This window comes from Fomitopsis serialis, assembly GCF_022376445.1.
Source record: "Fomitopsis serialis strain Sig1Antser10 chromosome Unknown B0H18scaffold_37, whole genome shotgun sequence".
NCBI lineage: Eukaryota > Fungi > Basidiomycota > Agaricomycetes > Polyporales > Fomitopsidaceae > Fomitopsis > Fomitopsis serialis.
The window spans coordinates 250,276-268,662 of NW_025954997.1; the positions used below are offsets into that span (position 1 = coordinate 250,276).

The window sequence follows — 18,387 nt, forward strand, 5'->3', positions numbered from 1 at the left end:
AGTCGTGTGCAGTCGTATTCACTGTTGCGACGGATTCCTAACGAGCGCAGTTGACAACCGCAGAACGCAGCAGATGAGTGCTGGAAAGAAACCGCAGACTTTGAGTTTGTGGGTGGCCACATAATGATACCACGTGACTACCTTCCTAAAGCGGATGTTGTCCTCCGTCGTCGCGCACGTCGAGCTCGGCTCCCTCATCGCCGCCAGCACCGCGCTGGACGTCCTCGCCGCCATCCCCGTCATCGCCCACGACATCCGCCTCGCGCCCACCCTCGTCTGTCTTTTCTCAGCCTCGCGATGCGCCCCGCCCGCCTCAGCAGCAACCACTTCGACGTGCCCGCGCACCGCCCGCAGAGCCCGCGAATAGGCTCGTTCTTTTGCTCGCCGGACCTCAGCAGCTCTCGCTGGCAGTCGTTGCGATCTCAAGTACGCGACCGTGCACCTGCTTTTGGCAGCGCGCTGCACGACGACGGTCCCACCTCGGTCGTTTTCCAGCCCTTGGATGCGCTGCCCTCGTCGTCAGACAAGCCGTATGGCTCGCCGCGACACCGTCCGGGCTTCTCGCATAGTACATCCCTGGGCAGCTCTATCCCACCATCACCCATCCTTACAGACGTTGGCTCGGCGCCCGCCCTGCCCGTCCTCTCGCCGTACGCTACCGAGAGCTCGAAACGGCTCACCCTCCGACGCACGAAACGCAGCCGATTCTTCACCCTACCGCAGTTCGTGGAGACTCAGGCGTTCTGGCTCGTCCTGTACTTCACGTTCAATCTCGGGCTGACGCTCTACAACAAGCTGGTTCTTGTCCACTTCCCCTTCCCGTACACGCTAACTGCGCTTCACGCACTCTGTGGGACGCTCGGAGGCTTGACCTTACGGAGACGGGGTACCTACGTGCCTGCGAAACTCAGCGCGAAGTCATCGGCTGCACTGGCGGCGTTCGGTGTGTTGTACGCGGTTAACATCGCGGTAAGCAATGTGTCGTTGCAGATGGTGACCATTCCGGTGCGTAGTCCCTCTATCGATGCTGGCCTTCAATCTCATTCCCTTTAGTTCCACCAAGTCGTCCGCGCCGCAACGCCCATCTTCACTACCGCCCTCTCCATGCTTCTCTTCGGCACACAGTTCACTCGCCTGAAGATACTCTCCCTCATCCCCGTCATGGCTGGCGTAGCCCTCGCGTACGTTCCTTCTCCTTCTCCTTCTCCTTAATCCGACCGACCACTGACTGACCCTTAGCACCTATGGCGATTACTACTTCACCTTCCTTGGCCTCCTTCTCACCCTCCTCGGCACCTTCCTCGCCGCGCTCAAGACTATCTACACCAACGTCCTCCAGTCCTCGCCTAGCAGCTCCCGCCCACACTCGGCGCGTCTCCCTGTCCCCCCGCGCCTTGCCCTTCACCCACTTGACCTCCTCACGCGCACGTCACCCCTCGCCTGCGCGCTCTGTCTCTTCTACGCGTGCGTATCCGGCGAGCTCGGGCAGGCGCGTACGTCGTTGGTGCCGCACACGATGGCGGGCTGTGGGCGCGTACTCGTTATACTGGGGAACGGCGTGATCGCGTTCGGGCTGAACGTGGTCAGTCTGAGCGCGAACAAGAAGGTCGGGGCGCTGAACATGACGGTGGCTGGTGAGTGTCTTCAGTACACGTCAGCCTGACACGATGAACTGACAAGTGGTGGCAGCGAACGTGAAGCAGGCGCTGACGATCCTCTGTGCGGTGGGCATCTTCCACCTGACAATCACCCCTGCGAATGCGCTTGGGATATGCGTCACCCTTGCAGGCGGCGCGTGGTATGCGTGGGTTGAGTACTCCGTGAAACACCGCAGCTCAGCGTAGGTGTGAAGAAAACGCCACGGGCAAGTCCTCATATGTCCGCCTATCCGACATCTCCGCATGCAGTTCATCACTATCTCCTTTTACCCTCACCCTTTTGTCGTTATTGTATTGGTATGATTTTGTACATGGACTTTGAGATGCAATGGACTCATCCGAATGTGTAGGATGGAGTTAATGTGTATTAGTGTTTTGTAGTATGTATCCTCAGCCTAGTTTATAGGATGACAATCAATGCTATTGATGTCCAGGACATATTGGTGCCAGGGACAACACACATTCAAGACTCAACAAACATGGCCCCTTTTACCAAATATGGAAATTTTCATATATGAAAGTTGACTAGAAGGCCCCCTGTGCAGCCACACAGAAATATCTCCATGAGATTAAAAGCAAACCACCTGTGTCTGCCCAGGTCAAACCAGTGTCAAGTGTGCAGGACCAGCACCTACCCACACAATACTTGCCAAATTTGTCAGAACATTTCTGAAAGCAGGAGTGCATTTGTCTGTCACATTCTGTGCTACCAAGCTCATCTCTAGCTCCCGAGTCTGTTTCTATTGCTGTTTCTCTGATATCTGAGCTTGTTGAATTTGCTTACTATGTCTTTTCTTGCATTAGAAGTAGTATACCACATTGTCTCTAGTTCCTCTGCACATTTAGCTTGTTGCACTTGTTGCACTTGTCTCAGAGTTTCTGTATCTCTGGATACACATTACTGTTTTCTATATCCTTGAATATGTTCCTATTGTCTCCTTTCCACATTTAGTCTATATAAGCTCAGATGTAGATAAGCTCAGACTGTAGATTGTACTCTAGAACAAGTATTTTATTTATCCTATTTCTATTGACTCCTCTGACCTCTCACCTGAGCTCTGGACATCTGTCTGACCTCTAAGTCTTATCTCACTTTCTCCAACTTTCCTCCAACTCTATCTCTGCACTCTGCATTCTGTTCTCCATTCCCCAAGTCCTCAATTTCCTATGAGTGACAGTTTTGCGGACAATTACTTAGGGGCAAGTCTTACTTTCACGTGACTCAGACTTAATGGATGCCCGAGGTGAGACTGAGGCAGCCTTGCCAAATCAGGACAAACTTCACACTTGCCAGGGCCACTGCTCCAGATGGTTTCCCCATTATTCTCTACGACACATAGTGTTCCTTCATTCATTTCATCCACTTCTGTCATATGTGTTACAACATCTTTGCCTCTCAATATCATGGGAACCACGGGGACTAGTCATGGCTCTCCCCGGTGTCTGAATTTTCTGAAGCATATCAGGCCATATGTCTCATCGATAATGATTTCTTAAGAGGAATTTCACTTTTGTAGAATCATAAGTGGGCTTTCAGATTTGTGCTATCCATGCAGATCCATGCTGTGCAATGAACAGCACCGCACATAGACAGAGTTGCCACAGATGGCTGACAATTCTGCATTAAGTGATTGACAAGCCACCAAAGCAGAAGCAGGTGTTCTAGAGTGGAGAATACAACCAATCTATGGCTCGCTGCAATCTATATACAGATTGACATGGTCAGAAATATCTGTGAATGCAGGGATCAAGGGTACAAAATGGAGCAAATTTATGTCTAAGGTGTACAGTTTACATGTCAAGTAAGTAGTAAGTCTTACGCAATAACTAAGTTGTGGATGTCAGTATTTGTTTTGAAACAATGACTGTCATAATTTCCTCTGGACTTTGGACCTCCAACCTTTGATTTTATCTCAAGGGCACCTTTGTTACAATATCCAAAATATATGACAGTCATTGTCGTGGAATAATACTTAATCACTGGGACTCACACTTGGATTGTAGTTGCCACTTCATTTTGTAGAATCGTGACTTAGATAGATCACTTATTGTAGAGCTTGGACCTAGATTTGGCAGTGTATTGTGTATTGTACTCCTGGAACTTAATGTTCTTCATCCATTCATTGCCCTTACATGTGAGTTTGAGCTCTTCTCCCTAGCTTTGATCTTTCTTGCTGATTGCCTTGGTAAAGTTCTCATTGGCCTTAGGTGATCCTTGGTAGCTTACTGAGGTCGACCACAGGTTTTTGCTTGTTAGCCAATGAGTAACTTGATTTGAAATAGCTCAGGTGTGTTGCATAATACATGAGGGTTGACGTACCTACTACTGGTTTTCAGAAACAGCTGGTCTCTCATCAGGCTGGGCACTCATTAACTCAGTGAAGCTACTGTGGACTCAGGGCTATACACAAGGTCAGCTCATGACCTGCTGCTCTAATTGACTTTTTGCAGTGCTCTGCAGCCCAACTCAAAGAGATCCATCACTTCCTCAACCAGACAACTATCTCATAGCCAACACCTTGGGAATGACCAGCTATCAGCAAGCACCCTGTTGCTGGTGGCCAGCCAGCTGCTGCTGCACTTCCAGTCACTTGGTAACAAAGCCTTCAAAGTGGTGTTCCTATGGCACCACCAACAGTCTTGCTCAGATTCTCAGCCCCTATCTCTGCAGTCACTTCCTCCTTCATCAGGAAAAAAGCATATTACTTGTGGGACTTGCCCAAGACGCCCAAGTGAATTTAGCTCCAAAGACAAGTCCCTTGCCATTTTTGCTTGAGCATGATGCCCAAGACACGTTGTTCCTGGTATAACTTGGCAGTAAGTTTGTGCCGTCGCCTAAGGTGCGTGGCTCCTTGTATGACTTGGTATTAAATGTGTACTATTATGTTCAGCACATTGCTTCGCTTCCTTAATACCAAGTACACGTTACAGCCCAATGTATCCTATTACCTTGTAGAGCCAATAGTACCACTACCACTTGGAGTCAAGCTCCTCGTCATGACTGTCTTGTAAACAAGGCGTTCAGGTTGCATTATTTCTATCCCTCAGGATTTGATTCGGGAGCGGTAAATCATATTGACACATCGAGTTTGGTACAGCAACGAATAGCTAGGGACTGCAAAGTACAACACAGCATACAACAGAGGTCACAAAAGTACAACAGAGGAGACACAGCGTAGTAGTACCACAATATCACACCATAAGAGTACGTAACCTGGGATGGAAACTTGATGTGAACGGTACATACTGTACACCTTCCGAGTTCGATACGTGTCGAGACATTGATGTTGCAGTCAGTTGTTCTGTGAAATCAGCATTAATGGTAGATTGCTATCTGACCATAGGAATCAGACTCACATTGGAAAGCGTAAGTGACGTACTAGCTGCTGTTCCATCAGGCATCTCCTCCCTCAGTGTTGTCCAACTGGTCGTGCTCTTCAGCTGCTGGTGTGCCTCTGTCATGCTCGGCCTGCTCCTCAATGGCATTGCCGTCTGAAGCTGCATCTGCTTCTATGTGGCATGCATCAGACCATTTGCACCTTGCCAATATGCTCTCACTCACCTGGCTCTGCAGCTGCGCCAACAGCTTTGCCTTTTGAGGAACCAGTCTTCGGCCTAGACGGTGAGCTCGGCGCACTTCTCGTTGCAGGAGCTGCTGACATAGAGGACGGCTTAGTGCACCCGGCTGTCTTCTTCAATGTGCCACCAGATGAAGGCTTCGGTTGCACTGCAGGTTTCGTCTTGGCACCGCTACCGGACGCCTCAGCATCGTCTTGATCCGCGCGGTCATCTTCAAGTGCAACAGTCTGCAGCTTCAACCAGTTGATGAACATATTGTTGTTGTCCTCGCTGTCCACCGTGTCGATACCGACACCGCTCTCTGCTCTTCCCCTGGAACAACAAATATTAGCAGCTACTACACGCCACCAACTTGAAGCAATACAACTTACTTGATGCCCTCCCACAGCAGCCTCTTGGTCGCCGTGTAATAGTCCGGCACGTTCTGTTCCATTGCCTCGAGGATCGACATGAGGTCATCCCATCTGTAGGATAGTCAGTAGGTCACGCAATAAAACACAGCGGTCAACTCACTTGGGTGCAAACAGCTTGTTTGAGAATGACACCGCTGTGTTCGCAGCGACTTCCCTCAAGCCAAGCTCAATCTGGAAAACAAGATTGAATATTACATATCATAACGACGAAAACACTTACGGAGTTGCACACCAATGCGATTAGGTTGTCCGGGACCTCACTGAACTCCTCCGTCGGGGTGGTCGACTTGGCATGGCCCACGAACCACTGCTGCGCGATGATCTTGGCGATTGCAGGGTGTCGGAATGGTACCTCGGCCTTGACGTGTGATTTCTGATGTGAGACGTGAGACGTGCATTGCGCAATAAAGAAATGTAAACATCGCTGAGTGATGATATACGGACCTTGCTGATGGTATTCTTGTTGTCCCAAATGACCTGCATCTCCCCAAACACAAAGTTAGGGATGCTTCGCTTGCCACCCCTCACCTTCATGATGTGCGTCGTCAGCAGCCAGTTCACAAGTTGAGTCCGCTTGTGACCCTGCATGACGTTCAAGCCGTATGCATGCTCGACAATAACCTTCGCCTTTCTCTTCATCTTGTTGCGAAGCTGCAACACAATTGTCCAGACCTGCACAGCGTCAACTACGATCAGGGAATCCACTACAGTACTTACCACATCCCTGACATTCTTGCGCTGGGTGTTACCCTCCTCTTCCCGCCCATTCCTCAACTTCCTATACGCGGCACGCACCGTCACCATCTTCTTGCCATCCTTGTCGACGGAGTCGCGCGCATCCTTGAGGGCATCAGTGACAAGCACGTCGTTTGACACGAGGTGGGAGCTCGTGATCGTCGTGTCCGACGTCCACGTGGTCCTGAGACCCAGTATATTGCGCAGGCAGTATTGCGCCATGTTGACCAGCGGCTTCATGTCGACGGGCAGGTCGCTGGCTTTCATGCGGACACGCAGATTTGAATTGGTCCGCTGCGAGGTATGCGCCTTCTTCGTGTTCGTCTGCGGCATCTCCTATTTCGTCCGGCGGTGTTGTGTTCCGTATGGTCAGTTGGGTAGCATGTGTCAATGAAACATTGAACGTACTATGACATCGTCCTCGTCCTCACTCAACCTTTCTCCGTCATCGTTCTCAGCCTCCGAGCTGTTTGACTGTGTGGCATCCAATTGGTCACCATCGTCAGACGAATCCTGTCTTGCAGCTCGCGCCTTGCCCTTCGAGGAAGCTGTCTGAGAGTTCAAGAGCAGTGAGTGAGTACAAGTTAATGTGAGATGGTCATACACATACCTTGTTGGTCTGAGTCACAGTGACTGAGCTTGTGTTCTTCCCTGGAGCTGCTTTCTTCTGCGACACTCTCTCATCACCTCCATTGTCACTGTGCTCGCTGTCCGTCATCTCCGACTTCTTTCTATTTCTGTTGGCCGTCTGCACTATGTCTGCAATCCGATCAATTTGTCAGGGAGTGATGATGGGACAGACTGTGAGTAACATACCGAGTTTCTGTGTGATGGCCTGCTCTCCCTCGGTTAGCGTCCTCACACCCTTGTAGGCTGGCCTTGGTTTAGCTTTGAGGATGTGCAGGTCAGAGTATGCGCGCGCATAATTTACTTCACTCACGACGAGACGGAGCAGGCGCAACCTGCTCCATTGCGATGTCACCATCGTGCTCCTGCTCCTGCTGGTCGCCCTGACCGGCTCCCTCGCCTTTGCTTCTGCTTTCACCATTGCGATCGTCGTCTGACCCGGAAGCTGGTTCCGGCACCATCTTCGCCTTCTTGCGTGAGGGCTGCAGATCTTCCTCCTCGTCTGAAGCTTGCTCTTCGATGGCCAAAGCGGCCGCACGCTTGCGCGTGTCTGGTGTCGAGCTCAGGATGTAAGCTCTCGCGCAGGGTCTTGCACTGATGGTGCACGTACCTTCCCGCCACTCATCGTCCTGCTCCCTCTGCAACGCAGCCTTGCGTTTCAGCAGCTCATCCAGCTGCTTCTGCTGCGTGGGTGACCACTCTTCGCCACTGTCGCCTTCGCCTGCCCCTGTGGACTTCTTGCTTGTTGTCGTGGATTTCTTGCTTGTTGCCAAGGTTGATTTCTTACTCGCCGCGCCCAGCTTGCTTGCCTTGACTGTCTTCCGATCTCTAGACTTTGCGGCCCTGGTTGTGGGCCCATTGTCCGTGTCTTCCTGTTTCCTGGCGCTGGATCGAGTGGCACGCGGGCTAGACATGATGGGATGCTGGCAAAAGCAGAGGAAGGATGATGGAAGCGAGACAGAGCGAGCGTAAACGAACCTCGAGCGAACTCTGCGCGCTGTCCCCCGTCGGCGCTCCGAAGTTCCCGCGAGCGTGCACCCCAAGGCTCTCATGTCCAGATGGCATGAATAAGTCCAGGACGTGTGCACCAGATGCGCGTTGGCCGCGGTAGTGTAGATTGTAATGAGTAAAGCGATACGAGGGGAAAATGCATAGGTGAGCATGTTGAAGTGGTACGACGAGGCCGGCTTCATGCAAGCAAAGTTCGCCACCTTCAAAATCGCCTATGGGAAATACGAGGCATATTGAGTCGTTGTTGCTGTCTCGGTGCGCTTGGGTGGCAACGTTCACATTGATGACGAGACCAAGGAATGGGTGGACAGGGGAGGTATGGTGATCCGGCAGAATGCTAGCTGTGAGCCCATTCAGCGCATTTGCCCATGAGCATTAGTGAGCCGAGGCATCCATTAAGCCCATGCCATCGAGCAGCCGACGCCGGCCGATGCGTCCTCTTCCGCCTATGGTGTTTGGGCAGCCGGCGGTCTTCTGCGTCCATAGTGATTGGGACGGCCGACGGGTCAGTGTAGCATAGTAATGTATACAGTACGAGCTGTTATTACTGAGCCATCCGATCCCCATTGGGTACCCGACATCGGCTGGTATAAGACCGCAACGGCTTTTACACCTGCCCTATAAGCATAGTGCAACCGACCTCGGATGCATCTATGGCCATCGGTTGGCCGGCGTCGGATGGGTGCACCTTGCGGCCTTTCCTGTTAAGACGTTCGAAGACCGGCGACCCGACGTCGGGTGCCCCTAACACCATAGGAATGGCCGATGTCGGTGGGCCCCATACTCATTGGGCAGTCGAGGTCGGCCGGCCTCCCGCTGTCCTGAGCCAAAACTGTTTGGCTCATGGAACATGGTACTCAAATGGAACATCTTGGTACTGACAGAGTCTATCTTCAGACACTGCACAGCCCCGGAGAAGAGGGACAGACCCCATTTTCTAGGGTTCTCTGCACAGCCAGCTACTCCATGGCCCCAGATTGCACAGCCACAGGCTCCACAAGCTAAATATAGATCTAGGGTCCAAGCACCCAGTACCCTGGATCACTTTGTACCCTAGAAATGAGCCCATGACTAGGTGCACAGCATGCCGACACAGCCCTCGCTGAGCAATCAAGGTCAGTAGAGACCCCGGAAGCGGCCAGAGTGGGCCCGTGGCAGTGTATTGGGGTGCAACGAGTCAGATGAACACACAGCCACCCCAAATGACTCAGCTTGTGGAGAATGACTAAGGGATGACTCAACACATGTAATTAGTATTAGATCAGCGTATTCCTCATGTATATAAGGACCTGCGAAGTGGCAGGGAGAGGCAAGCAAGTTACCCCCAGACAAAGCTCAGACAAGTCGTGTCGCTGCCAAGTCTGCGGTGTAGTGCAAGCCACTCCTAGCCTAGCAATAGAGTACAGTGAGCCCAAAGTCTAAGTGTGACTGTAAGCCTCTGTTGAGCTAAACTAGTGAAACTTGCTCGGTAAGCTGTGATCCATAATCAGTACTATCATTCTCGTCTAGTCACGTCCACGCCCTCGTCAAGTCAGGTTGCTGATCAGCTCACGTATTCAGTCACATCACGTCACGTCCACGATATACTTCACGTCCGCTGAGCAGTCAACCTACTTGTGGTAAGTAAGGAAACTGTTTCTACTAACTCACTTCACAGATAACAACCTACTCGAGTTCCCCCTCCACAACGAACAACTGTGATAGCCCGGTATTGTCCTTACCCGGTGAACCGCAGCAGAAAACATTTCTGACCTGACATCAGTGGAGCCCACCGCGAGGGGGAAAACCTATACTTGAGTACACAAAGCTGTGAAGATCTACTGGAAACAGTCTATTGCCACAGCCTAGTTTGCTCAGCCTAGTCAACGACATCACCAAAATCTCACGCCAAGATTAATCCCCACACGAATTCAATTAGGAACGAAGAACCATGGCTACTACAACCGGTATAGCTGGTTTGCCAATGCCTGGGAGCAAGTGTGCTCCTAGGAAATTCAAAGGCAAGTACTCGGAAGTCAAGCCTTTCATCCAACACTACGAACGGATCTGTGCCAAGCTTGGCATAACCAGCGACAAGGACCTAGTGGAGAATCTCGCCCAGTATTGCAGTCGGCGAGTTCGTCAGTTCATTGAGGGTCTGCCATCCCATGAGGCCATTGTGCCTGATTGGGAAGCTCTCAAAACTGATGTACTCAAATACTTTGATGCGGACCGAGACGACAAGAAGTACAAAGTAAGGCATCTGGAAGCATATGTCTTAGAAGCCAGGAAGAAGCCAACCATCAAGACCTTGGGAGCTTGGAGGGAATATACTAGGAATTTCCTGACTATCTCTGGATGGTTAAAGAAGAAGGGTCGCATCTCGGAAGATGAAGAAGCACTCTACTTCTGGAAAGGAATACCTCGCAATTTCCGTCAGACTCTGGAGCCACGCCTGCTTGCCTCTCAGCCAACTCATGACTTATCCAAACCATTCAGTATGGTGGATATAAACAAGAAGGCAGAGGGATTGCTGCAGCGCAACCGATTCGACAGTGACAGACTCCCGTCAGATGATGAGGACGACTCAGATGAGAGTTCGGACTCGGATGATAGTGATGCTGACTCGTCGGATAGCTCTAGTGATGATACCGACAGAGAGGATCACAAGAAGAAGAGCTCTGTGAAGACTAAGAAGCGCAAGCCTACGAAGAAGAAGCACTCGAATAAGAAGGAGGATACCGATGAGGACGAAGAAGCCACCGACCTGAAACGTGCACAAGCTGCTCGTCGCAAAGCCGCACTGGACGAGAAGAAGAAGGCTGGAGAGGTAGAAGAGCTGATTCGCCAAATGAACAGGATGTCGCTGAGCGACCCGGAGTATGGTGTGCTGTACTTTCGGGCTTGCCACTTGAGTGCCCTAGCAGCCTCAGCAGTCAGACCACCTGTTCTAATTAGCTCGTCTACCACCAACTCAAGGCCGCCTGTATCTAATGGATACAGTGGTCAACCAGCCGGTTCACCTCCAAGTCAGCCTACAACAGCCCCGCTTGGCCCAAGACCTCCAATGAAATGCTACGGATGTGGTGGCACCGGGCATGGCATTGGAACATGCGCAGAGATTAACACCTTGATAGCTCAGGGAATAATCACGCGCGATGGATCTGGAAGGCTTGTCATGAAGGATGGCTCACGTATCTTCCGCAACATGGATGAACCCTTCGTGTCAGCCATCCAGAGGCAGACCGTCCCGGCGGCTCACTATGTAACCACAGAGTCGAAGCTTGGGTATTGTACTCATGCAACTCTCGAAGAGTACATGACAGACGATGAGGACACATATGTACACGTCACGCAAGACGAGCCCTCTGACGAGTATGCCTTCAACTTCGCTGCAGAACGGGGTACTAAAACTACTCGCAATGCTCGTGACCATGCCACCCAGGGACCAGTCGTACCACCGGTATCTGTTCAGGAGAAGATCAATAAGCCTCGACCAGTCAACAACCCGATCAACCGACGCGATGTACCTCCGCACATGAAGCCGACTACAACGTCACAGCCATCTCCTGACGCAACTCGTGTCTCGGCCCGCTTGCGTGGTGAGAAGGGCCTGCCAATCCCAGATCATACGGGGGACCGCGCACCACCACCAGCAATACGTGAGCAGACACCTCGTGCGCCTGCTCCAGTACCAACCATCCAGTGCCCTGTGGAAGTAACAAGCCGTCAGTTCAACGAAGACGGAGCCACCTCAGTTGGCAAGATACTTTAACCCGGTTATTAGCCCGGTGCAACATACTTTGATTGCCAGTAATGCCCTACTAATTTTAGCCAGCAGTCGATCCAAGATACCTTTCGTGCGAAGGGACATACCTTTGATCACCGTAATGCGACCAACATACTCTGGTCCGAGCAACATACTTTGGTCTGAGGCTCCGAGCAACATACCTTGGTCCGAGACTGCGAGCAACATACTCTAGTTCCGAGACTGCGAGCAACATACTTTGGTCCGAGCAACATATGTTGGCTGATAACGAACTCTCGTTGTAGATACGAGATAACATAAATTTAATAACCCTATTAAGCTCCACTAGTACTTGGCCTACGAAACACCCTATGGGGTGCCACTACAACTGGGCTACGAATGACCCTCAAAAGTCCTACTAATACTAGGGCTTCAAAAATGTATCACTCACAACTATCTTCGTGTAGTATAAGTCTCCTATTTAACCCGCTATCAGTCCCACATAAGTATCGACCAAGAACATTACAAGCGAACTCTTTCTACAAGCGAAGCTTATTTTCTTCAAAACGTCTGCGTTCCGGGTCGAGCTCCTCGAAGATAGAACGCCTATCCTCCCAGATACTCTCCCGATCCGGCCATTCCGGAGCCGCACCGCCTTCATTGCCATCATTAGCATACCATTGCGAACACTTCGTAGTAGTATTCGACTCACCTGTAACCTCGTGTATTAACGGGAGGCTACAAAGTCCCCACTTCACCCACACAATGTAATCGCCTTCGCGTAAGCCGAACACGACGTTGGCAATGTTCTCGACATGCACAAAGCGCCACGCCCGCTTCGGGCCGATCCACAGTGCGATGGGATCGACAAGACCCAAATCGTACCTTGTGCAGACAGAGGTAAAGCTCTGTTGACCACGCTTGTCGAAGAGGAACACGTCGGGCTGCAGACCATCCTGTAAAGTGCAGGTCAGCGAGCAGCAATGGAATGAAGAACTGAGGACTGACCTCGTTGTAGGCATAGATAGCGACGCAAAAGGTTTTGCTCCTCAACAATGTTCCGGCGTCGGAAGCGATGGGAGTAGGCACGGCAGGCCCTTCTACATCACTTGACGCATCCGCGTCGGAGCCCTCCTCGGAGGCGGCGTCATCAGCGGGTGGTGCGCGAATGAGCGACGCCTCGGTCGACCCACGACTGGACGTGGCACCGTTGCGAGACGAGGCGGAGGCCGGCGAAGACGCGGGCGAGGATGAAAGGGGAATGGGGGGGTCTGCGTCTGTCGCAGCGGCGAGAAGTGCCGGTAGCGGGGCATCCGCGATGGCCCAGTATGCCGCGGATCCCTCAGACTCATTGTCTGAGTCCGAGAGTTCGATCGTATCGAATGGCGTGCGCTGCGGGCGGCGTGGGGTACGGGGTGGCATGGGTGGCCCAGGGAGTATCTCGATGTCCGAATCATCGGACAACGTGCGTGCACTGGTCGACGCCGTGGCTCTGTTGGATTGAGAAGTGGCGATGAGAGGGCGGCTGAACGTGCCGCGAACGCGAGGCGACGCACTGCTCCTGCGCTGTCGCTGAGGGGATGTAGCGTCCCTTAATCCTCGGGCCCGGTATGCGCTGTACCCAGTCTCTATTCAGAGGGACTGTCTACACGTAGCATACATGGGGCGATGAGGATGGTAAAGGACTGAGGTCTCGTAGGTGCGCTGGCGCGCCATACGAGCCCTCGAACAAACAAGAACAATCATACGAGATAAGATATACCGTAACGGGAAGATCCGTTACACCCTCCCCCACTGGACACGACCACGGGTCCCAGAGATAACCAGAGAAACTAAAAGGAAAGAGGAAAAGAAAGGAATAAAACACGCGACAACCCAACGGTGGTAGCGACTGGCAATACAATAGTGGTGCTGTACTGTAGACAACGACATACCAAGTCGCATCAGTGAGCAGCACAGCCGTCCACTATTGTCATACATAACTCAGTGGAGTTATGCAAGCCAAATTCATGATGGCGACATGAGAATGTCAGCAACAAGGTAGTGCTGATGATAATACAGGTAGCAAGGTTGGAGAACTGTGAAGTTCTTCTGACACATCGCGGACAATTTGCCGGCGAGCTCAGCAACATGTACGTCAAGCATGAAGCTCGATCTCTGCGCCCCATGAATCCGATGCGCGACCGTGTTGGACACGACCGACGTGACTGTCGTGGGCGGATGCGAGGTAATGATGGTGGGACGAGTACCTCAAGGTACTCACTTCTCAATTCACCGTCGACCTCCTCATCGTGGACGTCGACGGGGAGGCCCAACGTCTGTGCGTGGGCTACAGACCAACCGGATACATTGGTCGAGCAAGTAAACTCGCCGATTGTACCGCGATGCATCGTCGTGCCGGGTGCGACTCGCAGGTCGTCCCCCGGACCGACTGTACCACTGTTGTATACAGTGACTGCCACGACAACCAATGCGGTTGTCATGGTCATCACGGGTGGTGATTGCGGGGTAGGGAATGGTGGTGCAAAATAAAGAGGGTACGTCCAATAAGGACGTACCTTTGCTTTTCGAGCTCGCAGGCTCGTCTTCTTCGCCTACACCACACCCTTCCTCCTCTCCTCCTTCTGCCTGACCTTCCTCATCAGATTCTCCTGGTTCCGCACCCTTGTCCACATTTCCTCCATCCTTCCATTCCTCGCGTGATCTCCAGGGTACATGCGAGGTTGCCGACTCGTGGCGCCTGTCGTAGTCGCCATGGGTGTCGAGGCCGCAGGGAGGTCGATAGGGGTTAAGGTGTGGGTCCTTGGGGGCGAATCCTCGGCGAGAACTGTAAAGTTCTCGCCGAGTTGAGGGTCGGGAGACCGTTCTGGTCGGTCGGGGTCCGTAGGCGCCGGCTGCTACACTACACGTAGTGCAGCAACTCGGTCACGGTCTTGAGCTCGCGCGTCCGTTAGGGCTACGCAATCGTCGAGCTGCGCCGTCGCCGGAGCGCTTGGTTCGTAACGAGAGTGGTGTTCGCTCAACCGGTCGAGGTCGAGGTCGTATCGCAGGCTTCCCAGCTGAACCGGGAATGGTTCAGCTGTCTTGACGGGACCGGGGGCTTGCACTTCCTGTTGGGAGTGCAAGTCTTCTGGACAGGTGGCCGCGCGTGAGTGGGGATCATCAGGGACGGAATCGATGCCGTTCCCCGACCCTGTCAGTTGAACTACTGCGGGTTCAACTGCACTGGACGTTCGCACTTCCGTGATGAAGTGCGGACCGTCTTGATGCGGGGCCGGGCGTAACATGTCGCTACCAGACAGAAGGTCGAGGAATTCGCGAAAGAGGTTGTCGGGGTCGTCCCGCAGCTCGGCCAGTTGGACCACTAGTGGTTCAATTGCGCTGAAGCAGCCAGGGACCCGTACTTCCGCGGGGACGTACAGGCTGTCCTGCACGGTGCGACTAGCCAACGGGAGGTCAGTAATGATTGGAGGATGGTGATCACTGACGCCGTGTACGTCGAGCAGCGGGCTAGACGTACACGCCGCATCGCGTGCAGTCGAGGTTGAATTGGGCACATTGGGCATGCATCGCTGCATGTCCATCGTGCCGCCTTGCAATTTGGGGTTTATGACCGCGAGGTCGTCCCTAGCGTAGGTGTGCTCTCTTGCAGAGCGTGCCTGATCCCGGGCAAGGATGATGTCGAGATGGGTACGTCCATTAGGGATGTACCCGCTACTCGACAACCGGTCTTGGGTTGATGGGGCGCGTCGGACATGCGGTACTGCACGTCCGCCGTGTCGCCTTGCAGTGTGGAAGGTCCGGGTACGACCTGGGGGTCGTCCCCGGTTACAAGCGTGCCACTATGCGTGAGCCAAGGTACGACCGCGAGGTCATCCCTTAGCACAGGTGCACCGCCTTGCAGTGCGGAAGACACGACCATTTGGTCGTTGCGCAGCGCGATCACGGTGTGGTGGGGCGCGTCGGACGTGCAAGGTTGCGCATCCGCCGTGTCGCCTTGCGGGATGAACGGTACGACCGCGAGGTCGTCCCGTATTACGGGCGTACCGTATTCGTGTCCCCCAGCGCGTACGACGAGATCGCTCGTCAAAATGTGGGCTGGCCCGGGGACTGTCGCAGGGAATAGCAAGTTGGGTACATCCATCAAGGATGTACCTCCACCACGCTGGTTGGTGGTGACTGAGAAGGGCACGTCGGACGTACAACGCTGCGCGTCCGCGGTGTCGCCATGTGTAGTGGCCGGTACGACTCTCGATTCGTCCCGGTACATGTGCACACAAGGCTCGTGGCCAGTAGTGCGCACGACGAGCTTCAAGTTCGTCGGTACGCCTACTGGCGCGGGCACAGCAGATGTGGAGGGTACGACCTTGAAGTCGTCCCGCAGCACGGACGTGCTACCATATGGACCTCAGGTACGACTTCGCAGTCGTACCTGGGAACGGGAGTGCCATCTTCGTGGCTAGCAGGACGCACGACGATCTTCTCGTTCGTCGCTACGCCTGCTATCGCGGGCATGGGAAGCGGGGGCGGCAATGCAGGGACGTATGATGAGTACGTGCCTGTGGTTGTCGAGCCGTCGTGCTCGTACTTCCGGCTCGCCCGGTACCCTTCCTCCCTCTGTCCCTGCGTTCCTTGCTCATCCTCGCTACTCCTCTCCTCTCTGTCCTCCTTCCGTTCTCCTCGCTCCTCGTTATCCGTGGTCCGCTCCGTCTTGCTGCTCGGCGCTGGACTTGAACGCGCGTCGTTCAAGTCCTGGGTCGCGTGGCTGGGTTGCGTGTCGCCAGAGCCGCGGTAGGGGTCGCCAGGTTCGCCAGAATCGGTAGGGAGACCTCCCAATTCGAGGCGCGAGGTGTGGGGAGAAGGGAGATGAGCCGGGGACGAATGAAGTGATGATCTGGTACCGCGAGGTACCAGGTCGTCGGTCGCCACCGACTGGACTGGCGGCAAGTCAGCCAGCCAGTTGCGAGCGCGAGTTCGCACTCGCGTTGGGGCGGCGCGCGCGTCTGGTTCGCCAGACGCGCGCTCGAGTTGGCTGCCCAGATAGTGGAAGGGGTCGAGGACGAAGAGTCGGTGGAGGCTCAGCGCAGCGCAGTGGGCGCTAGTGCTCGGGACGCTCGCCACGGACTCGTGACACTCAACGCCCGTAGTGTTGAGCGCGTCGCGCGTCGCGCCGAGCAGGTTGCTCGTCGTGGCGCGCCCATCATTCGACAATAATAATATATTTCTTGTGTCGCTGCTCATCTCTGAGCGCGCGACGAGTGTACCTACGTACGCGGGCTCGTTCCCGTTGTACACAGTACTGTTGTAGTACTGTGTGCCTATACCCTCCCGAGCGCGGAGATGCGTCGACTCGACGCACCACTCGTTCGGCTCGGATGCGAGCTCGATGACGGACGTGTCTTCGAGTTCGGCGCGTGCATCATCCTTCGGGGTGATGCCTAGCTTCGTCGCTTGGGCCGGGACACCTCGGGATGGCAGTGCCTCCAGGTGGCATTGAGCAGACCCGACGGCGGTCTCGGGCTGCTCAGAGCGCTGTGCATACCCGGCTTCGCCTTGGCGAATGACGGGTCCCGGTACGACCTGAAGGTCGTCCCGAGATGTGAACGTGCTGTCATCTCCATGATCACAATGGATCATGAAGGCGGATATGAAGAGACGGTGGCCCGACGAACCGCGGGCATTGTGCCCAACGGGCTCTACATTCGCCATTACGCACACTAACGTGGGTATGGCAGATGTCGAGATAAGTACGTCCACCGAGGGCGTCCTGATCCTTCTCGACACTCTGTACTCACCGGTAGTGTGTACAGATGACTGGGACATGTTGGATGAGCAATGCTGCTCGTCCGTCATGTCGCCTTGCAGAACAGACGGTACGACCGCGAGGTCGTCCCGTATCACAAACGTATTGCCTTGAAAGTCGGAGAGAACGACCATCAGGTCGTCCCGTATCTTTTTCGTGCGATCATCGTGGCCCACAGAGTTTCCAATGAGCTCCGCGTTCGCCGATGCGGGTGTTGGTGAGGTGGGTACGTCCCTTAAGGGCGTGCCTTCCACTATGTTGCCGCTGCTCGTGGATGAACAGGGTACGTCGGACGTGCGACATGGCACGTCAGCCGCATCGCTAGGCGGAACAGCAGATACGACTTCGCAGTCGTTGGTACACCAGGGCGCTGTCAATAGAGCATGCGGGGAGTTGGATACGTCCAGCATGGGTGTATCTTCGAGCTCTGAGGCCGCTACGCTATGGATGGTGACGGTCTCAAGGTACACGTCGGACATGCGGTACTGCAAGTCCAGCGCGTTGCACTGCGAATTGGACGGTACGACCTCGCGGTCGTCCCATATCACAGGCATACTGTCTTGAGAAGCGGAGGGTACGACCCTTAGGTCGTCCCGCAACGCGTACATGCCGTCTCCATGGCCAGTAGCGCGCTCGACAAACTTCTCGTTCGTCGACGTGCGCACTGGCTTGGGTACGAGCGAGAGGACCGGTGGAGAGTTGGGTACGTCCAGTATGGGCGTACCCTCGATCTTCGATCTCGCTACGCGACAGCTGGTGAATGCTGGATGGGGCACGTCGGACGTGTATTGCGGCGCGTCCGCTGTGTCGCCTCGCGGAATGTACGGTACGACC

The 18,387-nt window shown here is 54.0% G+C and overlaps 4 protein-coding genes across 4 annotated transcripts; 2 read left to right on the top strand and 2 right to left on the bottom strand.

Annotated features, from left to right (window-relative positions):
* Positions 1–297: 297 nt before the first annotated feature.
* Positions 298–1,844, top strand: B0H18DRAFT_877365 (triose-phosphate transporter family-domain-containing protein; the record flags this gene model as incomplete). Its single annotated transcript, XM_048040547.1, has 4 exons — positions 298–1,005; positions 1,054–1,181; positions 1,240–1,634; positions 1,690–1,844. The coding sequence occupies 4 exons, from the start codon at positions 298–300 to the stop codon at positions 1,842–1,844; spliced, it is 1,386 nt and encodes a 461-aa protein (XP_047892949.1).
* Positions 1,845–3,453: 1,609 nt separating this feature from the next.
* Positions 3,454–4,468, top strand: B0H18DRAFT_955238 (uncharacterized protein; the record flags this gene model as incomplete). Its single annotated transcript, XM_048042338.1, has 6 exons — positions 3,454–3,460; positions 3,713–3,793; positions 3,851–3,866; positions 3,942–3,946; positions 3,996–4,070; positions 4,110–4,468. 6 exons carry the CDS (start codon positions 3,454–3,456, stop codon positions 4,466–4,468), a joined length of 543 nt encoding a protein of 180 aa, XP_047892950.1.
* A 234-nt stretch (positions 4,469–4,702) lies between these two features.
* Positions 4,703–8,077, bottom strand: B0H18DRAFT_955239 (uncharacterized protein; the record flags this gene model as incomplete). The annotated part of the gene is made up of 15 exons (XM_048042339.1): positions 4,703–4,773; positions 5,039–5,168; positions 5,221–5,273; positions 5,296–5,549; positions 5,609–5,701; positions 5,751–5,821; positions 5,871–6,023; positions 6,095–6,301; positions 6,368–6,721; positions 6,794–6,937; positions 6,996–7,144; positions 7,202–7,273; positions 7,326–7,562; positions 7,623–7,935; positions 7,991–8,077. 15 exons carry the CDS (start codon positions 8,075–8,077, stop codon positions 4,703–4,705), a joined length of 2,388 nt encoding a protein of 795 aa, XP_047892951.1.
* Positions 8,078–12,289: 4,212 nt separating this feature from the next.
* B0H18DRAFT_1119616 (uncharacterized protein) lies at positions 12,290–13,172 on the bottom strand (the record flags this gene model as incomplete). The annotated part of the gene is made up of 3 exons (XM_048033962.1): positions 12,290–12,405; positions 12,463–12,706; positions 12,759–13,172. The coding sequence occupies 3 exons, from the start codon at positions 13,170–13,172 to the stop codon at positions 12,290–12,292; spliced, it is 774 nt and encodes a 257-aa protein (XP_047892952.1).
* Positions 13,173–18,387: the final 5,215 nt, after the last annotated feature.